The sequence below is a fragment of the Eriocheir sinensis genome, chromosome 9 (assembly GCF_024679095.1).
Source record: "Eriocheir sinensis breed Jianghai 21 chromosome 9, ASM2467909v1, whole genome shotgun sequence".
Taxonomy (NCBI): Eukaryota; Metazoa; Arthropoda; class Malacostraca; order Decapoda; family Varunidae; genus Eriocheir; species Eriocheir sinensis.
The window spans coordinates 15,595,289-15,617,943 of record NC_066517.1 but is presented as its reverse complement, the minus strand read 5'-3'; the positions used below and the strand labels follow the sequence as shown (position 1 = coordinate 15,617,943).

The 22,655-nt window shown below is 53.1% G+C and overlaps 1 protein-coding gene across 2 annotated transcripts; it reads left to right on the top strand.

The window, feature by feature from the left end:
• On the top strand, nucleotides 1-22,227 carry LOC126995967 (mucin-2-like). 2 transcript variants are annotated; one of them, XM_050855913.1, is made up of 2 exons: nucleotides 1-195; nucleotides 17,192-22,227. In XM_050855913.1, exons 1-2 carry the CDS (start codon nucleotides 178-180, stop codon nucleotides 19,643-19,645), a joined length of 2,472 nt encoding a protein of 823 aa, XP_050711870.1. In that variant the 5' UTR covers nucleotides 1-177; the 3' UTR covers nucleotides 19,646-22,227. The 2 variants fall into 2 exon arrangements, with proteins under 2 accessions (XP_050711870.1, XP_050711869.1); XM_050855912.1 differs by lacking the exon at nucleotides 1-195 and adding an exon at nucleotides 5,642-6,086.
• The last annotated feature ends 428 nt before the right edge of the window (nucleotides 22,228-22,655 follow it).

Below are 22,655 nucleotides of genomic sequence, written 5' to 3'. Positions count from 1 at the left end.
GACTTTGTTGAACTTCAGCTCTCAGAGCGACCCGAGCTGGCGCGCGGCGTAGAGCAGTGGGACTGTGTGTGTTATTGTGTTTTGTGTCGTCACTCAGTGAACCCTCACAGTTTTGAACATTGCCGTGAATTTTAACCATGAGATCAACTCGACTTCCAGAGCATCATGTGAGCTGAAATGTCAGAGCAGATTAAGGTAGGTCGTTGATACCAGTGTTGAGGAAAAGTGTGTTTTGTGTGTGTGTGTGTGTGTGTGTGTGTATGGGGACGTTCTGGGGTGGAATTTTGTTACATTTAGCCATGCCTGGCCATGTTCCTGCCATCAGCACCAGCAGAACACAGAAGAGAGCGGACTTATACCGTTGCAGGGTGTGTTGTTTACCGCTCACCAGGAAGCCCGTGGTGAGTGGTGCTGTGTGGAGGCAACTCACAGAGGCCTCATCGCTCACTAGTCTCAACACTCGCTGCACCTGAGCTCGTTAAAATCTAATCCCCTTAAAATTATGAGCATCGGTGATTTGTGAATGAATGCTGGGTGTTAATTGCAGTGGTTGTCCTGGTGCAGGTGTGCTCATCGTGTATTTACATTAGGGTCCCATCAGCCTCGCCGTGATGCATGAGACTGCTGTTGCTGCTTGCCAGCCTTTATAGTTTGACAGTGATAGGGAGCGCGGGAAGATCACGGTGTGCTGCGTGCCGGGGGCTGCGGAGGGTGCAACAGCAGGGTACCGAGTCACGTGTGTGGGTGCCTGGGTGGTGAGTGCCTGGCGAGAGTCTGGAGGGCTGAGTGGGTGGTGGGTGGGTGCCGTTTACCTGTTGTGCCTGAGCGACGGTTCACTGGCAAGCGGCCCAGGTGTTCCGTGAGAGAAAACGTTAGCGGTGATTTCAGCGGCAACTTGCAAATTTCCTCGCATACTTTCCTTTCCCCGCCGCGCTCGCCCAGACAGCCAACCTCCTTCACGGCGCGTCATTCCGACAGGAAGGAGGATCATGCAAATTCCTTCCCGCGTACACACATTACCCTAATCCCGCCTCATTTGTCATGTATATTCATCAGTAGCCCCTCTGTGGTCCTTCCCATCATGGTTAAGCTGCGTTAAGGCTGTGAAGGAGTAGGAAAAGTCATAAAACACCGGACGGTTATTAGTCATCTTTCCTGTGCGTGCTGTTGGCGCCGGAGGGGGGAAAGGAGGGAGAGGAAGGGGGGGGGGGGTTTCCGGACTTGGTGCCCCCCACCACCTCCGAAGTGCTGGGTGCCCGCTGTCACACCACCCGCAGGAGATAGACGTCATCCAACACGGGGCACCAAATGCACTGCCAGATTGAGCATCTTACACCACTTACAGGAAACGAAAGCGTACATATCCTAAACACTAGCAATACTGATACGCAGGAGGAGCTTCAACTTCTGGACTTCGAACTGCCAGAACTATGCTCACTTGAAGCCACTTGACTCCTGACGCGGCCTCACCTGTGCGCCGTGACACCTGGACACACTAATTACCACCACCTGGCCGGCTGCACCTTCCTCTTCGTGTTCTGTAGCGCCATGCAGCGGAGACTGAGGCTTATCGTGGTTTGATCGCACGCACACGCTTATGTAATGGTTACAGCTTGAGTTTATGCACAACACTTTATTCAGGTGGATGTGTGATGATAAAGAGATGATTTGGTAGTGTATAGTATGATTTAGAAAAAGAGCAGTGATTGATTGATTGATTGGTGTGTGTGTGTGTGTGTGTGTGTGTGTGTGTGTGTGTGTGTGTGTGTGTGTGTGTTAGAATGGTGACTGGTTGTGGTGTGGTGTAGTGGAGACTGGTACGTGATATAGCGGTTTTTGGAAGTGTGGTGGTGGTGCCGAGAAGAGAAGGGGAGTGGTGATTGTGTGTGTGTGTTAGTACGTATAATAGTAAAGTGGGGTGACGATGAGTGTGACGTATTGACGGAATAGTTTTCTGTGGCAATGGACGTGACTGGTGTGTGCTTGTGTGTAATGAAGAGATGATTGGAGAATGCGTTGAGGTAATGTAGGGTAGGATAGTGACCTAGCTCATCACCATACATAAAAACTCATCATATACACACACAAAAAAAATTGAAGCTCATCACATCATAACATACCACACTCACCACTCTCAAAAACGAAATCAAAGTAAAATCCTGGACGCAAAATAATGTACAATTATATCTGTAAACTCACCACACTTAAGAAGAAATGCATTATTACATTCACCACAAAAACTGAACCGGCCACACCAGCAAGGAAAATAGTACAAAAAAAGCCTTCACTTTCACTTGAAACTCATCACTTTTTGGGGAAAAAATCATAATAGTCATCGCTAGTCCTCTCACTCACTCCACAAAGTCATCAGTCATCATACACCGTAGTGGAAACATATACCAAAATCCATAGAGGTATAGCTATTGTCTTAATAATGTAATAGGTAAACCCGGATGATTAGGAAGATTAGAAACTACAAAACATACAACCTCGAACACACCTAAGACACAAGGAAGAGTTAAGGATAAAGGAATTCAAGTAGAAGGTAGATGAGTCGTATATATAAGGTCTGGCTAACTGACTGATGGGGTCCAGCAATAAGAATGTTCGGAATAGGAGAGAAAACTCATGATGTGCCCCACGATTAAGACATCCAGCTTAAATTAATCACTAAACATTCCATCAAAAGACATCATGAAGGTGAGCAATCCATAACTGTAAGAACTCAAAAATTCTACACACTCATACACCGGAATAACCGCTCACCAACCCCTCAAAAAATGAAAAGTAGGAAAAACTCACCACCGCTCACCAACCTACCACACAAACCATATCACCATGACAATGAAAAAGCTCACCAAGAAATATCCCGCTCACTTCCTTTTTTTTTTTTTTTTTTTTTAGCTCCTCCACTGTCCCCATCATTCATTACCTCTTGCATCACCATCACCACCACAACCACCTTCACCAGTACCGTCGCTTTTCATCTTCACACCTCTGTCATCACTGCAGCCACCAGCCTACCACACAATCTTTACCATAACGTATTCTGTCATCACCACTCCCTCAGTCATCACCATATTCACCACGACCCCTTCCATAATAACCAAGACAGCTCCATCACCACCATTACATCACATTAACATCACATCAAATCACCCCCGCCACAATATCCCACATGAGCTAAAAAATGTCTCCATCACCACCTCTTTCTCTACATCCATCACACACACACACACACACACACACACACACACACACACACACACCTGCATCATGTCACTTGCTCACCTCACCACCACCATCACCACCACAACGACTCCATCACCAGCAATAACAATAAAATCACATGCATCACCACTCTCACCACCTCATTCGGTCATGACCCCACAATCCGGGGGGGAGAGAGAGAGAGAGAGAGAGAGAGAGAGAGAGAGAGAGAGACCCAGTGACGCCCCCAAGGCAGATCAGCAAGTATACGTATGAATGGGAGAGGAGGTGAGGCGAGGCGGCAGGCGGCTCAAAGAGAGGAGTACGGGAGGGAGGGAGGGACAGGTAGGCGGCTAGGGTGCCACGCGTACGTAACATGCCCCCTCCTGAGCAGTGTGTAAAGGGAGCGTGGCCAGACGTCAGGTTGTGGCCGAGATACGAGGGCGGGGCGTGAAGAGGCAGGCAAGGCAACGGGGGAGGGGGGGGGGGGCAGGCCATATGGGGGAGGGCGGGTGGGCGGGCCGGTGCGGGGGAGGGAGAGGGCAACGAGAGGTCCACGTGGTAGTGTTGTTGTGATGGGCTGAGGTGCAGTGTTTGTGGGCCTCAGAGAAAACGGGGGTCAATATTAGAGGCCGGCTGGCCACATAAGGACCCGCGGACACGTCCTCGTACAGCAGCAGCTCCGCCTCCCTCACGGCTGACTCAAGTATTTTGTCGCAAACCGGAGTGGAGGTGACGGCCGCGCGCTCTACTCCGCCTGCCACTCTGACTTGCCTTCCTTCCCTGTCTGCCTCTGTCTCTCCGCCTGTCGCCTCCTCCTCGCACATGCAAGGTTATATATGTAAATAAATAATTATTTGTATGCTCTGGGTCAAGTAAACACCCTCCCTCTCCCTCCCTCACACCCCGGTTGCCCTCGTCCAGCGCATGACGTAATAGTGGTTGACGTCAGTGTGTGTGTCTGTGTGTCGACGAGGAGGTTGACGTGTGTGTGTGTGTGTAGACGTGAGGCGCGTGGAAGAAAGAGTTCATCCTTCTCTTCCACACGCTTCTCTTCTTTCTCCTCCTCCTTCTATCATCGTTTTATCCTGTCTTCATCATGTTACTGTTCATTCCTCCTCGTTCTTCTTTTCCTTCGTCCTTCTTCCTATTCGGTTTACAGTTTGTCGTCTTCATCCTCTCGTTCCTTTCTTCTTCCTCCTTTGTTTCATTTTATTTTTTGAATTTTTATAAGTTTGACGCAGTGTTGTAATTGTTGTTTTGGTTGTGGGTATGATGAATTAATCTCAACTACGCCCTTTTTCCTACAACCTCCTCCTCCTCCACCACCACCACTCCCTTGTTTTGCTCCGTTCCTTCCTCCCCCACCCCCAAGCCGTGACCCCTCCTCCTCCTCCACCGCCCTGAGTTGCGTTGTGCCTCCACCCCTCCCTCCACCACCACCCCACCCCCTTCCCCAGCTCTACCACCACCACCCCGCCCCGGTTCTCGCTCACCCCCACCACCCACCCCACCTTCACCACCACCATCCACCCCTCCCTCACCACCACCACTAGCCACCTCACCCGACCCTCACCACCACCACCACCACCACCACCATCTTGACCCTCACTACCACCATCACCCACCCACCACCACGTCCTACGCTCTTCGTCGTCATCACCACCACCACCACCATTATCACAACCTCGCCTCACACTTCACACTACCACCCCCACTTCGAATTCATCCCTTCACACTGCCACGCCTCGCCCCATGCCCCGCCCCGCCGCAGAGGTAGTGGCTCTGATGTGGTGGTGGTCACGCGTGGCCGCGACGTTTAATAAGGGGAGGGGGTAGGCGAGGTGGTGAGGGGGCAACTGGCGGGGCGGGGCGGGGCGGCAGCTGCGGCGAGGAGCGGCCTACCATGTCGGGGCTCGGCGGCACCGCCAGGACACGACTCCTTCCCTCCTGCCGCAGGACCTCCCGCCATACGGACTTCGGTCAGATTTTCCCACTATCTAATGTCTGATTGAGGCGTTATCTTATCGGCGGCGGCGGCGCTGGTGGCGATGGTGGTGGTGTGTAGCGGAGGTGGCGTAACGCTGCGGGCCCCTCCCTCCCTGGCAGCCTTCCCCAGGCGGCTCCTCCCCGCCTCCCACCCGTCCTCCACACTTTCTCCACTCTCTCCAGCGGCTCCCCGTCTCCCGTCTTTCTTCCTGCTGGTGGCTCAGCGGCCCGCCTGACGCAGCTCTTGTGACAGAGGTCGTCACGTCCGCCGTCACCAGGGCGGCGCGCCGGGCCAGGTGGCCTCGAGGTGACCCAGCTGCCTGCGTGGTTCAGGTGGCCTTCAGGTGACCCACCTGCCAATGCTGGGCCATCCAGGTGACTGACTAGTGGCAGGGTTTATCGTGGAGCTTAGGTCCCCAGGCTGGAATGAATATCTGGCCTAGACGGATTGCTCGGATACTTTTATTTCTACCTTTGTCAAGTTTTAGTTTCGTAGAAACTTTTATCAGAGGGGAAGGGCGCTGTGTGGGTACCACGGTGTGGCATATTAGAGGTGGGGCTGTGTGGCTGGTTGGTGGTGTCGGCGGCGGCGGCGGTCATCGACGTGGGACGCTTAGGAAACATCGATCGAGGGAGCAGGTCGGTCTCCCGCCGCTCAGACCACCTTCACCTACGGCAGGAGCCTTGCCAAGGGCGGCCTAGTTCCTCGGGTCTGGCGTGGGAATTAATTTTACCGGCGACAGCTTTAAGCCGGCCAGGGGCGAGGCGGCGCGGACCGACCCACTTGCCAGGCCGCGACTCGGCGGGCTGGATGGATGGAGGATGGATGGATTCATTTGTTGCAGACGTTTGGCGGGATGGATGAACGAAAGCCGAACGTCACTACGGTAAGCCCGTGGAGGGCGGGGGGAGGCGAAGGCGGTGGTAGTGGTGGTGAAGGAGGACTTGGGCAAGACTTGGCCGTGCGTGGGGCGGAGGAGTAGCTGGCGACGGGCCTGCCACCTTGACTATGTATAGCGTGGCGCCGCCTTCTCCCTGTGGCCAATCTGGTCCTGTGAGGCCGCCGCCACGCCGTCCCCGGCCCGCCAGGTCGCCAAGCCCGTGCCACTCCGTGCTTTTGCCACGCCAGCCTACCGCTGGGGCGCTGCGGCCTAATGCTCCTTGCCGATTCTCGGTATTCCCAACTCGTCCCGCCTCGCCCCCGTCCCGTCCACCGACCCGAACTTCCAGCCCCTATGCCGGCCCTCCCTTCCCCCACGCCCCACCCCGCCCCGTGAGTCAGAGGGCGACCCTTGCACGAGGCCATGGCTTCACTCTCTCCAAGGAGCTGATTCGAACGCGAACACCCGCACGGAGGCCCCTACTCAGGGCTCAGCGAGGCTCCACGCCACCTCCACCACGCCTTCAAAGTGTGTGTGTGTGTGTGTTGGACGACTCAGGGCATGAGTAAGCGGGACCATCCTGCCGGGAAAGTCCCGGGGCGTCCTCGTCCCCACGCCGCCAGATGCACGCCCTTACACGCGCTCCCCACGCACGTGCAAGGGGGGGGGAGGGGCGGAGGGGAGAATATGAAGGGATACTCGGAATGAGATGGAGGGAGGGAGGGATGATGAAGGGAGAGTCAGAAGGGGAGAGAAAGAGAGGGGAGGAAGAAGGGAGAAACGAGAAGCATAGAGGGAGGGAGGAGGGGGCGCCCAGCCCGGCATCAAGCCAAGGGCCACATCCACCACCACCGTCAGGCTCTTCCCCAGGCCGCGCATCAGACAACAGCAACAACAATTAAGGTGACCGCCCGCCGGGGATCATCACCCCGATAAGACATTTTCACGGTCCTCGCTGAACTGTTAATCCCTCTCTTCAATCACCTGACAGTCTACATGCGTACACACACACACACATATACGCCGCTTTAAAGTTGTCCCAAAGCGGCTGTTCAGCTTCCACCTTATGTTACCTTGTCACCCTTATCCCCTGACCCTCCCTCCTTCCTTCTCTTCAACATTTCCCTCTTCAACAAAAAAACAAGTTATTCCGTAATACTCCAGATATTAAAAAGTCACCACCGATAACTGAGACGAGACTCCCTCAACTCTGAAAGAAACTAACCAACGTGGGAGGAGGAGCAGGACGGGGCAAGGACGAGAGAGAGAGAGAGAGAGAGAGAGAGAGAGAGAGAGAGAGTTGCAAGTTGCGCCTCTCTCCAGAAGGAACATTGCGCTGCGCGGGTTGTGTGAGGGTGACCTGCTGTGGCGTGACGTGATCAGCGCCCCGTCAGTGTAAATGCGCGCCAGGGACCGTCATAGGACTCTGGTGTAGGAATGGAGACGTGTGGGTACAGTCCTTAGGTGACCACATACGACCATTCTGGAACTAGCTCTGATAGGAATGGAGTGTGGGTACAGTCCTTAGGTGATCACAAACGACCATTCTAGAACTCTGATAGGAATGCAGGAGTGTGGGTACAGTCCTTAGGTGACCACATACGACCATTCTAGAACTCTGATAGGAATGAAGGAGTGTGGGTACAGTCCTTAGGTGACCACATACGACCATTCTAGAACTAGCTCTGATAGGAATGAAGGAGTGTGGGTACAGTCCATAGGTGATTACATAGGACCATTCTAGGACTGGTGTTGTATGGCTGAAGGAGGCGTGTGGGTAGAGGCCTTAGGTATTCACATCATCAGCATCATCATCACCTCCACGGGCCAGACGGGGCATGGGAATCGTCTCCGGTGGGAAGAAAGGGAACGGCAGGGAGGGAGGGGCATGTGGGAATGGAGAGAGAGAGAGAGAGAGAGAGAGAGAGAGAGAGAGAGAGAGAGAGAGCGCAATGAAGGGGCTGGGGAGGAACCGAGGAAGAGGAGGGTTGTGGTGGAGGAAGGGCTCTCGGGTATGGAGGGGAGGGGGAGGAGAGGCGAGGCAGGGGAGGACAAGGGCACGTGGGGCAGGGGGCAGGGGAGGGCAGGGTACGTTCGGAGCGTCACTTGGTATGTGAGTGCGAGGAGCAGCAGAGCCGGGCCCTGTGGGGAGAACCGGAGGCCCTTCCCCTTTCCCCCTCCCCCTCCTTCCCTGCCGGAGCAACTCGAGGAAAAGTTTTACGTGGCGGTGGTGCTGATGATGGTGATGATGATGATTGTTGTTGGAGGAGGCGGTGGTGGTGGTGGTAGTTTGGTTGTTACGTGCGTTGTTGTTGTTGTTAGGTGTGTATGTGTGTGTGTGTGTGTGTGTGTGTAAAAGCGTCAAGAAGTTAGCGCGTCATTGCTGCAGGAGTAGGAGGAGGAAGACTGGAGAGAGAGAGAGGGAGAGAGGCGAAGTATAAGACAGAGGAGGAGGAGGAGGAGGAGGAGGAAGAGAGAGGAGTGAAGGGTAGGGTGGTGGAGGGGATGGTGGTCGGGGGAAGGAGGAGGAGGAGGGGGAACTTGGATAGAGCGGGAGGAGGAGGAGGAAGGTTGGAGCTTGGAGGAGGGAGGGCAGCAGACGGGACGGGGAGGGAAGAGGAGGCGGTAGAAGGAGGAGGAGGAGGGAGGTAGTGAGGGCCGTCGTGGTATTTCCTGCCCGCAAGTCCGTCCGTGGCTCTTCTCTTCGGCGTTTTCCATTTTATTCCACTTGGCCTGTGTCTGGAGTGACGGCAGGAACTTGTTGCTTGCCTGCTGCCCCTTGACACCTCCCCCCCCTCCTCCTGCTGCCCCGTCGACCCCCTACACCCGCCCTGCAGGACTCTGGGAGCTTGCATGGCCGGTGGTGGTGGTGGTGGTGAGGCGACAGCGAGGGCAAGGATCCAGGTGGTGGTGGTGGGGAGCAGCTGACTGACCCTCCTCCTGCCTCTCCTTCCTTCCCTTCTCTCTCTCTCTCTCTCTCTCTCTCTCTCTCTCTCTCTCTCTCTCTCTGTTGAGGTGAATGAGATAACGAGGGATTTGCATTGAAAAGAAAGACAATGACAAAAATTAAGAGGCATTACGAGATGGAAGAGTAGTAGTAGTAGTAGTAGTAGTAGTAGTGGCAGTGGTGGTGGTGGTGGCGGCGGCGATGGGCGGGACACGTTATATATATAATTATTTTTGGTGGAGCAGTGTCGAGCTACCTGGCAGAGAGGGCGGGCACCGTTCTGGCCCTACCCTGCCCCGTGCCCCTGCGTGTGGTGTGGCCCGGGTGCCCTTCTGCGGCGTCGAGAGGTGCCAGGAGTCGGAGAGCCACAGGGGAAGGAAGGACATACCATTAGACAGGAAGGGAAACTTTGGAGGAAAAGGAGGATAGAAAAATGAGATGAAGGCAAAAGGGTGGACAGAGAAGGAGAAAAAAGAGAGGCATAGGCATAGGAGGAGAGAAAAAGGAGAGGGCAGATGAATAATGAAAAGGATGACAACCATAATGAGATAAGAAAACAGGAGGGAAAGGGACAGGAAAGAAAGGAAGGCGAAAAGAAGAAAGGGAAAACACAAGACAGGAACTGGAGACATGATGAGTAGAAAACCTAAGGCGAAAGGGTTAAGAAAGGGTGAGATAGAAGGCGAAGGAATAAAGAAAGGGGAGAATACAGAAGATGGGAGAGGAAAGAAAGGATAGGAAGAAAGGGGAATAGAAGGCGAAGGAATAAAAATTGGACAGAATACTGGAGATGGAAGAGGAAAGAAAGGATAGGAAGAAAGGGTGAGATAGAAGGCGAAGGAATAGAGAAAGGGCAGAATACAGAAAATAGGAGAGGAAATAAAGGATAGGAAGAAAGGAGCATAGAAGGCGAAGAAATAAAAATTGGACAGAATACTGGAGATGGAATAGTAAAGAGAGGATGGGGAAAAAAAAAGAGGAAGAACATGGGCCTCAGACAGGAGTGGGTAGGCAGAAAAAAGGCCGGAAATGGGGAGGAAAGGGCAAAGCTACGTGAAATTATGAGAAGCCAGGAGGAGGAAAAAGCGAGAGCATATATATAAGGAACCTGAGCAAGTAAGAGCATTGTTATTACTACACACACACACACACACACACACACACACACACAGGCTACCAAGAAGAACAAAATAACAAGGAAATAGATAAGAAAAGGAAGGAGTAAAAAGCCAAAAAATAAAATAGTAAGATGAAGTGAATCCGGGATGTAGATAAGCAGTCGTAGTAGTAGATAAGTAGTAGTAGTAGTAGTAGTGGTAGAAGGACTTGTGGGAGTGAAGAGGAAGGTGCAGGAGGGGAAAGAGTAATAGAAATGGTATGAGAAGAATAGTATGAGGGATTAGGCTAATGAAAATGGGGGGGAGTTAACATGAGTTATAGTAGAAGTTGCAGAAGTGAGTGCGAGGGTGTAGATGAAGGAGGGAAAGGAGCATGATATGAGAAGTATAGCATGAGGGATTAATGAAAACGGGGAGGAGGAGGAGGAATGAATACGGGGGTGAAGGTAAAGCAGGAGACAGGAGTAACAGCAGTAACTGTAGAAGTGACCGCGGGGGTGTAGTTGAATGTGAAGGAGTAATGGGAATGAGAGGTTAAGTGTGAGGGATTAACCTGGTGGCTGCAGGGATCATGCTTCTTAAAGGCCCCTCTAAGCGAGAAAAAAATGAGAAAAAATCATCGCTCACGCAAACCATTTCATAATATATATCGACGCATTTGTGATCAGTTTATGCATCATCTATTTTTTTTTAATATATATATCATGGCAAAAATGTGGCCCGTCGCTGCTACAGGGTTAAGGAGGAGGAGGAGGAGGAGGAGTGAATATGGGGATGAAGATGATACAGGCTTAATAGTACGCGTATATTAGTGCGTGCGGGGGTGTAGGTGTAGTGTGCAGGCAGGTAAATCAGTGTGCACCTGTCGAAGGCGAGTCTACGGTGGTGGAGCTTTATCGCCGTGGCTTTCATGATTAGATTAGATACCCAGGGCGAGGCTCACTGACACACACACACACACACACACACACACAGGGACCCCAAAAATATATATATGATTGCAACTTATAATTACTACAACTCAAACACCGATACCACTACAACTACTAATGCTACAGCTGTTACCTGGACGTTTAATTAGTTCACACGTATACACCTGAACTCGTACAGGTAAACAGGGGCAGGTCCAGGTAAGGGAGAGGGGGGGAGTGACTGCTTTGATAGTTATTGAATATAAACGTGCTGAAATGGGCCGCAAGTCTCTCTCTCTCTCTCTCTCTCTCTCTCTCTCGTTGGCAGGCTTCGTTTGTGTGTGTGTGTGTGTGTGTGTGTGTGTGAGAGAGAGAGAGAGAGAGAGAGAGAGAGAGAGTTTCTTCCTTTTCCTTCAGCCAGTGTCACTCTCAATCGTGATAGAGTTAAGAATCCCACTCTACGTCCGCCTCTCTCTCTCTCTCTCTCTCTCTCTCTCTCTCTCTCTCTCTCTCTCCACTTTATCCGTATATTTATACATGATTCCTGGCTTCCTTTACTCTCATTTAACATCCCCCCTCTTTCCCCTCTCTCTCTCTCGACCCCTCCCCCTTTTCCCCTCTTCCAAATGGCCGCCCCTTCTCTCTTCCCTTCGCCAACTTATTTCTCCCCTTCTTCGTTCCCTTCTGGTTCCCTCTCTCTCCACCCCTCACATCCCAAGTTTCTCTCCCCCTCGCTTCCCTCCTCCCCTCGTCGGCCTCATTCTCTCCCTTCTTACTCATCTCTCTCTCTCTCTCTCTCTCTCTCTCTCTCTCTCTCTCTCTCTCTCTGCATCAGTCCCTCTTTTTATTCAGTTCTCCCCTGGTCCTCTCTCTCTCTCTCTCTCTCTCTCTCTCTCTCTTTAGGAACCAGTTTTGTCACTTTCTTTCGTGGGTTTCCTTTGCGGTGTGAGTGTGTGTGTGTGTGTGTGTGTGTGTGTGTGTGTGTGTGTGTGTGTGTGTGTGTGTGAAGCCCCGGGCGTGTGTAGGTGTCCTGCTGACGGCGAAAACAACAGGAGGAGGAGGTGGAGGTGGTGGAAGTGGTTGTGGTAGTGGAGAATGACTTAGCATTGGAGTAAGAGACAGGAGCCCTTCGCTTTAAATGAGAGAGAGAGAGAGAGAGAGAGAGAGAGAGAGAGACCCAGGTGAGCCTCCAGGTGGTCTAGATATCCCCTGTGTGGCCCCTGTGTTGGCAGCGTGGCGGGTGTCAGGCGGCGGCAAGCAGTAAGGGTAGGCAAGTGTGCGCACGTCCCTGCTCGGCTGCATAATGACAACTAGCCAGCGGCACGACCCCCTCTTACAGGCCTCCGCAGCCCCTGTGTGCACGCAGCCCTACAGATGTGGTCGTCGCCAGTAGAAATTGACGTCGGTGCTGCGGAGCCAGTTGGTCCACAGCTGCGAGAGAGGAACAGTCTCTACGTGGCCTCGCCGGAGCCTGTTCAACCCGCAAATACCAGCGGCGGCCAAGGGAGTCTCGCCTCTGCCGCCGCCTGCCGCAGGAGCGAGACTCTCCGCGCTGTCGCATATGAAGCAAGTTTAGGGCTGAGGCGCCGCACGGAAAACTCGATTCTATGCGGGACGCGATAGAGTTTACCAGACTCTATCGTGGTATCTAGCAACTAGTATATGAAGGGGCGGCGCACGACTATCGCCCTTCTGGCTTAGGCGCGGAAGGCAGGTTTTGCCTCGGCGGCGCCGCTCACCCGGCCAGTCACCGTTGGGTCTCCCTCTTTCCCTCCCTCTTTCTCCCCTGGCCCCTCCCTGCCTCACTCAAGGTAAACTACACTCCAATATCGCCCTTCCGCATCTATTCCATAGGGAGCTATATTCCGTGATGTGGGATGCGTCCCCTCAGGCGCCGATCGGCGCGCAGCCAGGGAACTCTGGCTCTTGCTGTCCCGCGCACAAGACCCAAAATTGTTGAGTTCCGCGCAGGCGCCGGGCCTTTCTACCACTGGTCGAACAATAAGTTAGCCAATGGGACGGGAGTTCAGCCCTCACGCGCGGGTGACTCACAGACCAAATTGGAATAACGGCGTCGGCTGGTTGCTACGTGGGTCGGACAAAACTCGCAGCGCGCACACCAATGCAGCCTCTCTGGCCGGGTGGAGTAAGGTCCATGTTCGTTCGCGAGGGGAGTGCGGGGGCGCCACAACCCGAGTCTAGCAAACAGAGCTCTGAGGACAACAAGAAAACACGCCTCGAGAAATATGGAGGAATCAAAACAAAGAAATGTAAGAGAAATTAATAATTTTACCACAGACTCGCATTACGGCGCCCCAGCACTCTGCCCCATAGCCTGGGCTGCAGCAGCAGGCGGCGAGGTGTATGCCGTGGCCCCCTCAACCCTGCCGCGTGACAATGAGCACACACGATTAATGCTCCTTGTTAATATATATTTGGGCAGGGGAGGGGCGGGGCGTGAGGCAGGTGTAGGCAGGGTGGGGGGCAGGCCAACAGGTGGCAAGAAGAGGCGGCAGCATGTGCGGTCATTGTCAGTCGCTCCCTCGCCACGCTCACCACCTCTTGAGTTGAAGTTGGCGCGGGAGGTATGGACGTGTATCCACCTGTTACGTCACCGTGATAGCTCTGCGTGCAAAACTTGCCCGCCGAGGCCCGCCTCCTCCTCCGGAGTGCCGCGACTCTTGGCTGGACGGCGTGGGCGGCCTCTCTCCTTCCTCCCCACCCCATTTAAGAGCGACTGAACTTGCTAAGTATAGCTCAAAGTTTAGGCACTATTCCCCCCTCCTCCCAATAGCATTTCATTCAGTAATACTTCATGTCTACGGCGGCAGCCCCGGCGGAGGCAGTAGGAGAGGTGGACTGCTGGTGCGGCTGTAGTGGGCCGCTCTTACACAAGGCGAGTTAGCTGCTGCTGCTGTCGCCTCCACCTCTGCTGCCGCCGCCGCCGTGCTGCAGCCGTAGAGGCCAGTTCCTCTTGCCTCGCGCCGGAACTCTCGCCCTTGTGTTCCAGCCACCCCGAGGCACCTTACCCTGGCTGAAGTCCAAAAATTATTTTGAAGTTATACTGAATAACCTGTAATGGGCTGCACATGATCATCTCTCCCGAAAATTAAGAAAGAGGTCTTCTGTCTGCATGTCCGTGACGCCAGGCACCTAGGCGGCCAGGGCAGCGTGTAGACAGAGGCAATTGTAGCGTTAATGTGGGCCGGCGGGCGGGAGCGAGTCTGGTGGCGGAGGGCGGCCACGCAGGCGCGGCCGCCTCCTCCACTAGAAAATACCACTATTTACCTCGTTGCCATGGTAATGCGCCACTACTTAGACAACATTGCTCAAGGTTTATCGACCTCGTGTTTTGTCCTGTGGTGCACCTATAGGATCCCCGTGTTGGGCACATGGCACACACACCGCACTCACCACCTCCGAAATAATCTTCCAGCAAGTTAGGCCCAACCGTTCTCGCCCCTTAATTTTCTTTTTATGTGCCCTCCCTGCCGAATTGATCCCATTTTCTTTAACAGCGGCGCCTTGGGGCCCGCCACCCTCCGAGGCCCGTCTGTCGGGGATCCCGCGCTGCCTTTACTCTCGTCCCGTCAAGAGTATCCTGCGGGCCGCTACTACTACTACACTACTACTACGGCCAAACCTTGCACGCGCCTGATCGAGGGGTGAGGAGGGGGCCAAAGACAGCCACGTCAATGCGTCGCTCTCATTCACAACTCCGCATAAGCTTCCTTCAATTGCAACAATGGGAAGTGGAAAAGTTAAAAAAGGGGGAGGGGTGAAGGAGGCGGGTCTCACTGAAAAACCATGACGGAGGCAGACGCAAAGGGACAAAATGGAGAACCCTAAAATTCCCCCTCTTGAAAAATTGAGGGTGGGTGGGAGGAAGGGAGGAAGACGGGGGCTGGTGTGTGTGGAAGGGGGGGGAAGAAGTGGGGGCGGCCTCGACTCTCCTTCGGTTTTTGTCTTCTCTTGCTTCATCCCCTCCTCCTCCTCCTCCTCTTCTTCCTCCTCCTCTTCTTCTTCTTCTGCCGCCCCGCCTGTTCCCTTCCTCTTCCCCGACACGACAGAAAATGGGAAATTCTCGAGCCCAAGTTCTCCCTGAAGTCGTAGGTTTCTTGTGGGGCGCGAGCTGCCGTCAAGCCCGCCAGCAGGGGCCGACACTCACTCCTGCTGGGGCTCACGCAACTGACTTGGCCCTGGGCTGAATGGGACTGGAGGGCTGGAAACGAGAGAGAGAGAGAGAGAGAGAGAGAGAGAGAGAGAGAGAGAGAGAGAGAGAGAATTAAAGTTACAAAGGTTTACTACAGCTCGTCCTTACGTTATGAAGGAGTTACAGTAGGCAAGTTTCTTCCACCCAATACACCCTTGGTTACTTGAAAACATGCGACAACACGAGGAATGAGAGAGAGAGAGAGAGAGAGAGAGAGAGAGAGAGAGCTGTGTTCATGCCGTGATGGTGTGACCGAGGAAGTCTAAGCAGTGTGCCCTTCTAATTTCACTATACACACTGCGCGGTGGCCTGCTCACTCACTCACTCACTATCACCATAACCACCACTACCTTCACCATTACCTAATACTCCTCAAGTCTACCCTAAAAGAAAGCAATGATTCATAGGTAATTTTATTCACCCACAACCCTCGTGTATATATCTTTAAGTGTCCCCGCGCACAGTTTAGTAATTAGTATCAAGTATTTTGTCTTCCCTCTTTGAATAGTTCTTTAATGTCGCGCTGTTTCGTCGCCTATTCAATGTTCAGCCCAAGTTGTGATTGTTGACCACTTGTACTAAATTGTCCGCCAGTCAGTCATCCATTCACAACTCCAAACTGCCATTCATTCACCCGACCATTCATCCACCAATCGAACCAGCAAGTCCGATTCTGGGCCCGTTCGCAAGCGAGCGAGTCAGCCAGTCCGCCAGCCAGCCAGTCAGCCAGCCATCGGGCGGCCACCAAGGATACCGCGACCGCCAGTCACTCCCTCCCCGCGTCTCAATGGGTTGCCTTATATAAGTGTAACTTTTTTACGTTGCTGAGAGTTTACGCCAAACATGATCAGCATCTGCTAAATTGCGAGGCTGAGAAGTGTCAGTATTTTAGCTTTAAAGGATATACAAACGCACAAAAGTGACGAAGCCCGGGGTGGAGCGCGCAATCGGACGCGGTGGCAGCCCGCCCTCTTTACCTACTTCCCTCTCGCCACGCACTGCGCCCCGCTCGCTCCCGTTTTTTTCATATATCATTCTAATACTTTAAAGCATTAAAACTTAATTTCTGCATTCACTGCTGTGGATGTCCACGCGTGAGACAAATAAGAGCCGTAGAGAGTGATGAGTGATGGGTAATGCGACGTGTGGCCTATAGAATTTAACGTATAGCTACCAAGTCTGGGGATAGACTTCTGCGAATTACAGACGCCCTCCTCCCTCCCTGTTTAGGGGTGAGCCTCTGAGCAGTAACATTGTTCATGCCGTATCCATTTCCTGTGGCTGGGTATCATGAGTAAGATGTCAGGGAGGTGTGAGCGTCTTCGTCACTTGTTTATCAGCGGCCTTGGTGACGGCGAGGGTGCCCAAGGGAACACGCAGGGCGCGCGTGATCTAGCTGCCTTGCCACAGCTGTACCCCCGTGGAGGCGCCCTGCCGCGTCACGCCTTGGCCTCACCCTATATCAGTAGCGGTATCTTAGAGAAGGGCCCGACCCATGTGACAGCCCCTAGGTTACACTGTCTTCGCCCGTGATATCTTTACTACTCGTGGAGGCGGACCCTACTCGGTGGTGACTGCCTGTGGTAACATTGTCGTCACTTCGGGCTCTTGAATGGGGACCCAACGCAGCGGTGACATTTTAGGCCTTTAGGGTTTCATTGTCTTCACTCTTGATGTCTTTAGTTGATATGGACCTAACTCTGTAGTGACGGCCTGTCTACTGCAGCACAGTCGCCACTCTATTCTTAGAAGGGGACCTAACTTTGATGATATCCTTAATTGAGTGAAATAACCTTGTCACTCAGTATCTAGAAGGGGGGACCTATTCCAGTGGTGACGGATTATAGTAACATTGTCACCACTCATTATCTTAGGCAATAGAGCCAAGCCAGCCTGTGGTAACACTGTCTTTACTCTTACAGGGGCACTCGACGATGGGGCTTCCTCGAGCAAGCGGCAAGCGGCGGTGGTCAGGAGAAGACGGCGGAGAGTCACTGCCGGCGGCCAAGGTGATCTGCACGTCGCCCCCCCACGCCCTCTGTGCTGAGGACGTGCTGCACCACCCTGCCCTCACCCACGCCAACGCTACCACGCCAGCCCTCGAGTGCGAACTGACTAGTGGCGCTGCGGGTGACCCTTCCACCACCACGCTGGAGCAAGAGGAGCTGCCCCCCGGCGTGCCCGGCAGCGCGCCCCCCTGCCTCCCGGGGCACCATACCTTCCCAGAGGAGTCCGACGACGAAGATACTGATGACGACCACGACGACTTCATTGATGACGAGGAGGACAAAGACTCGGGTTTCATCGACAGCAACTCAATCGACAACTCTTCGGACGACGAGTCGGAGAACAGAGTGATTTCCGGAGATGCGGGGGAGTCTTGCACCTCCGCCTCCACCACTACCACCACCACCTCCTCCTCCACCACCACCACGACGTCCACCTCACTTCAGCTTTCTCTGTCCAAAGTCCTTCCCCCAGCCTCCACCAGCCCCCAGGTGACTCCATCCCCCACCCCTGCCCTCACCATGTCACAAGTTCCCATCCTTCTCCCTTCCCCACCGCTCCCCCTTACAGTATACACCCCTTCCATTTCCTCTCTAGTTGCCTGCACCACCATTCCCCTCGCCTCCACTAATACATCCCCTTCCTCCCCTGTGGTAGTGCAAGCCCCAAGCACTCCATCCCTGCCCACGGTACTCACCTCTACTCCTTCGTCGCCTCCCCCACCCATCTCTCCATTCCCGTCCCTTCCCACTACAACTTTTCTTCTTTCCTCTGTCTCCACCACCACCACGTGCACCACCACCACCACCGCCAGCACCACCGCCAGCAGCGCGGAGGAGCAGCCAGGGCCCAAGACTCTGACTGGTGAGGGCAGCATTACCACAGTCACAGCTGCCCAGACTGGCACTATGGTCACCAGCACCTATCAAGGAGCACTAACCTCATCTGTCTATGAACCTCACCCCTTCACCTACCCTGGAGAGTCCTATCCCACCCGGCCCTCCACCCCAACCTGGGAGAGCTGCAACTATTATGATGGTTCTCAGCCCACCACCAATAAGTACATGGAGATCTCCCCCAACAAGCCCTCCTCCAGCCAGTCCATTCAGTGTGATGAGAATGGGAAGTCCTACCTGGAGCTGGGCAGTGCCTCGCCCTACACCCACACCTACTCCAGCGACTGTGGTAACTACACCACCTCCCCCTCCACCACCTACCCAGCACAATCCTACAATCAGACCTACACCAGCCCCAGCACCTATGGACAGCCCAACACCTACTACAACCCAAGGCAGAGCTACAGCCCTGGACCTTATGCATACCCAGCTGGAGAGAACTACAGCACCTTTGAAGGAGAGAATGGATGCAGCTACAGCTATGGCGGCAGTGGCTACGGGGCTGTGCGAGGCTCTCTGGTGCCCTCCCGTGGGCCACCCCGCTGCATGTCCCCATACTGTGACCCCACCCGAGGCAGCCCCAGGCCCTCATGTTACCATCAGCAGCGGCTCTCCGTGCTCAACGTGTCCATGTACAAACTGAACAGGTTCCGCCAGTTCCCGGACCCCAGCCTTCATCGGTCCGTTCTGATCTGCAACACCCTTAGACACATCGAGCGGGAGTTGGAGGCTGAGGGGGTGAGTGTCGCCTCCCTTCTGGCTCATTCCCATGCCCACCCGGCACACTCACACCTCCAGGGTGCCACACTTGGCCCAGGGTCCCCTCCCTGCCCAGAGCCCATGCCGTCCTCATCCCCCTCACCCCCTGCAGCCATGGATACCTCCTTGTCCTCCATGCAGACACCTCCGGCAGGCTCTCCACTGGCAGCTCCCTCCACCCCCCCTCCGTCCACTGCAAGCACCCCACCACCCCCTGTCACACATTACAGCAGTCCTGTGTACCCAACACCTCAGTACCTCCCCACAGACCCTGCCTCAGCCTCCTATGACAACCGGGAGACTGTGCACCTGCGGCCGTACCCCAACCTGGTGGCCAGCACCTCCCACGAGGAGAGCCGGGAAGGACCTTCAGGGGTGTCAACAGACAACACTGAGGTGGAGAGCTCCCCCGCTCCACCTTCCCCCCGACCCACACCTGCACCCCAGGAGGAGAGGACAGAGGCTATCAATTGGTGTTCTGTGCTGAGTCTGTCCTCGCAGACTGATCTAGACTCCATGAACAATAATGAGTATGGCGAGTGGAGCAGTGAGGCAGCAAGTGACTTAGACTACAACAGGCCCGAGGACGGCCCGCCCTGGAAGCTGCCATCTCTCAGTGCTGAGGATGTGCTCAAGTCTTTTCCCGAGGCCTCAAAAAGACTAGAACCCAATGAGGACCTTGATTCCATAATAAATGTCTTGGTTGGCTCTTAGCATTTAATGTAGTGTAGCTAAATATTAATTCATTCCAAAGGAATAAGTTGAAATATTGCCGCCATGCTGGCAGAAAGAATACATCGCAATCCAGTGCATTTGTGGACAACCAGACTTTGCTCAACCCCTGGCTGGTGCGGTGGGCCACACCTGCAGCCTCCCGCTCGTGTCCCAAGGGTGCTGGCCTGCATAGCCCAAACCTGCAGCCTTCTCACCCATGTCCCAAGGGCACTGGTCTGCTTGGCCCTGGGAAGCTTGCTGTGTGGCTGAGCAGTGAAGGGCCAGTAGCCCCTCTGATTAAGGTTAAAAACTGTACCTGCATATAAATATACAGATATTAAGTTCTCATTCATGTAACAGTGGCAATATTCAAGGTTCCGTACCAGAGTTATAGGCAGGTAGATGCCAAACTATTGATTACTTAAGACAAACTTAAATGCTGATACACATTATGGACAAAGGTGCTTATATTCAGTTTTGAATGTTATCTTGACTTTCCTAAGTATGCTGACATGTTTCACCTCAAGTGGTTGTGTTGTAGTATCTTTCAGTATTTGCATTATTTTTTGTATGATTATGGCCTGGAATATGAGTAAGCTAATGCTAGATAGAAAAGATTTTTTCTGGCCGACCTTCAAGTTCAAAATATTCTGCCCCATCAAGTGCAGGTGGGTGAAAGGCAGCCCCACCTCACCACCCCAAGCCATGCCGGGGTCTAAACACATCACCTGTGGGTTTGTTTCCTTTGGTGCCAATGGGGCCACACCTTGCTCAGGCCAACACAGGTCATCAAAATTGCTTGCAGTGCAATGTTCTTGCCTCACCATCAGTGTTGTCTGTCAATCACGAGGAGCTGGGTGGGGCCTGAGTGGGCTGTGATGTCCCACTTATTTAATTATATTGATCTCGGGTGATTTTGTTATAGAATGACTCGTTGATTCTAGTCGTGGTGATCGCCATAGACCGCAGTGACCACGTGCTGGTGCAGTAAAGTGCACCTCACACATCTGGCAACAGCTTATACTTGGTCTCCTGTTCAGTTTCCTTGTGACCAGCACTTGACAACTTTGAATCTTGCAGTCTTTTCTATGAACACAAATGTATTACTTTTATATATAATGCTACATTATATTGTTATATATTTTGTCTAATTTCAGTGACGTCTTGTGAAATTGTTAACCAGTCAAAAACATTAGCTGCATTTGTATTGTCTTGGGATTTTTTTACAAGTTCTGAAAAGTACACTTTAATATGTCAGTTGCCTCCTCAATCATAGAGATGTTCATGGGGGCTGTGGAGGGCCTGCCTCTTCCATGCCTCCTACCAGTGTTTCACTGTCTTTTATCTCAAAAGTCCACATGACCATCACCAGCCATGTAGCAGGTGAAATTAGCAGAGCCAGCCAGCAGTGCCACGCCTCAGCCAGGGGTGGCACCTCGTGCAGCCCCCTGCTGGGAGTGGCACCTGTCCTGGCCTAGTAGCATCACACTACAGCTGGGTTGGCACTCTCGTGCTGCCCATTGAATATGCTGCAGCAGGAGGTAGCACAAGTGTGAAGTACAATGGCACTGCCTTAACAATAATGATAACTAGTTAGACGATACTTAATTGGCTGTGATGACATAAGGAAGCTCCCTCACACAAGGCTGAGCGATTTGTAACCTCGGTTGTGCTCTACTCAAATTCTCAACCTCTGACCACTATTGTGATACGATTGCTCAGTATGTAGTAGAGTAAACAGGAGAACCATGTAGAGAATTTACCGTTATTGTTTATTTTTGTTTGATAGAACCCAAGCTAGTGCGAGGCCCGGCTCACTGCTGCCCCACGCCCGCCCCACCACGCCCTGGACACTGCTGCTGCTGCTGGGACACACACACACACACACACACACACACACACACACACACACACACACACACACTTCTCCGACGCCCTCCCTCCCCCTCCTGGCCGGCCCGAGCGAGCTTGAGTACATACATTCAATTATTAATGGTTTGGTAAAAACGATGGCGGTGTGTGGGGGGGTAATGGGGTAGCTCCCTTCCCCCGAGTATTGATTAGCTGAGGACACGGCAGACCAGCAGCCGCCGCTAAAGCTGGGGCGCCGCGCCACCGCAGCGGCCCCCGTCAGGAGCGGAGGAACGCAGCAGCAGCAGCCCCTTGCCTCACCGCTGGGGTGGTGCGAGGGGCGCGTCACATCCGTGGTGCAGAGGTTCAGCGTTGGGGCCTCGGGCCTTCACATCATAATTATCTGTGACCCTCTCTGGGGATGACCCAATGGTTATTATGGTAATGAGTCATAGCAGAGAAAACTGTGTATAATTCTGTGCTGCTTTGTCGCCGCGGCGGCAAACCTGCGCGCAGACGTACTTACAGCGCGGTAGAGCCGAGGGGAGACCCAAGCCAAAGACATTTTCCGTATGAAAAATTAAGGTGACAAATATGTTTTGGCAGTTTCATAGATGGCTTTATGAAGCAAATGAAATGTATTTTATATAGATTTTTGTGTATATATTTATTATATGTAAATATCTGTAAGTAATGTCAAAATAATTAAGCAATAAAAAATCAAGTGTCAAGCTCTCTTTCTGTAGCCTCATAGCTTACTCCCGCGGGGCGCCTTTGAATGAAGCTGCAGGGAGTGGAGCAGCAAATAGAAAAAATGAAGGTATGAAATATAAAGAAAGTAAAAAGAATGATGAAAAAAAAGCAGTAGGTTGGGGTGTGAAGACAGCGGTAAATAAATAACGGGGGGTTCAAATTCCATGTAAAAAAATCCAAAATAGTAGTTTAAATTAGAAGATCCAAAATATCAAACACCAAGATATTGCTTAGCCTACTACTGAACAATGAACCTATTACTCAGCATAACACAATAAACCGCCCTCTGTGACTTTCCTGAACCTATTAACTTTACTTAACATTACTGTCCTTAAAAGTCTAACAAAACGGCCCGCCAGGGAATCAACACCCCGCTGCATGGCTGGCAAGAGGCGGAGCGGCACAG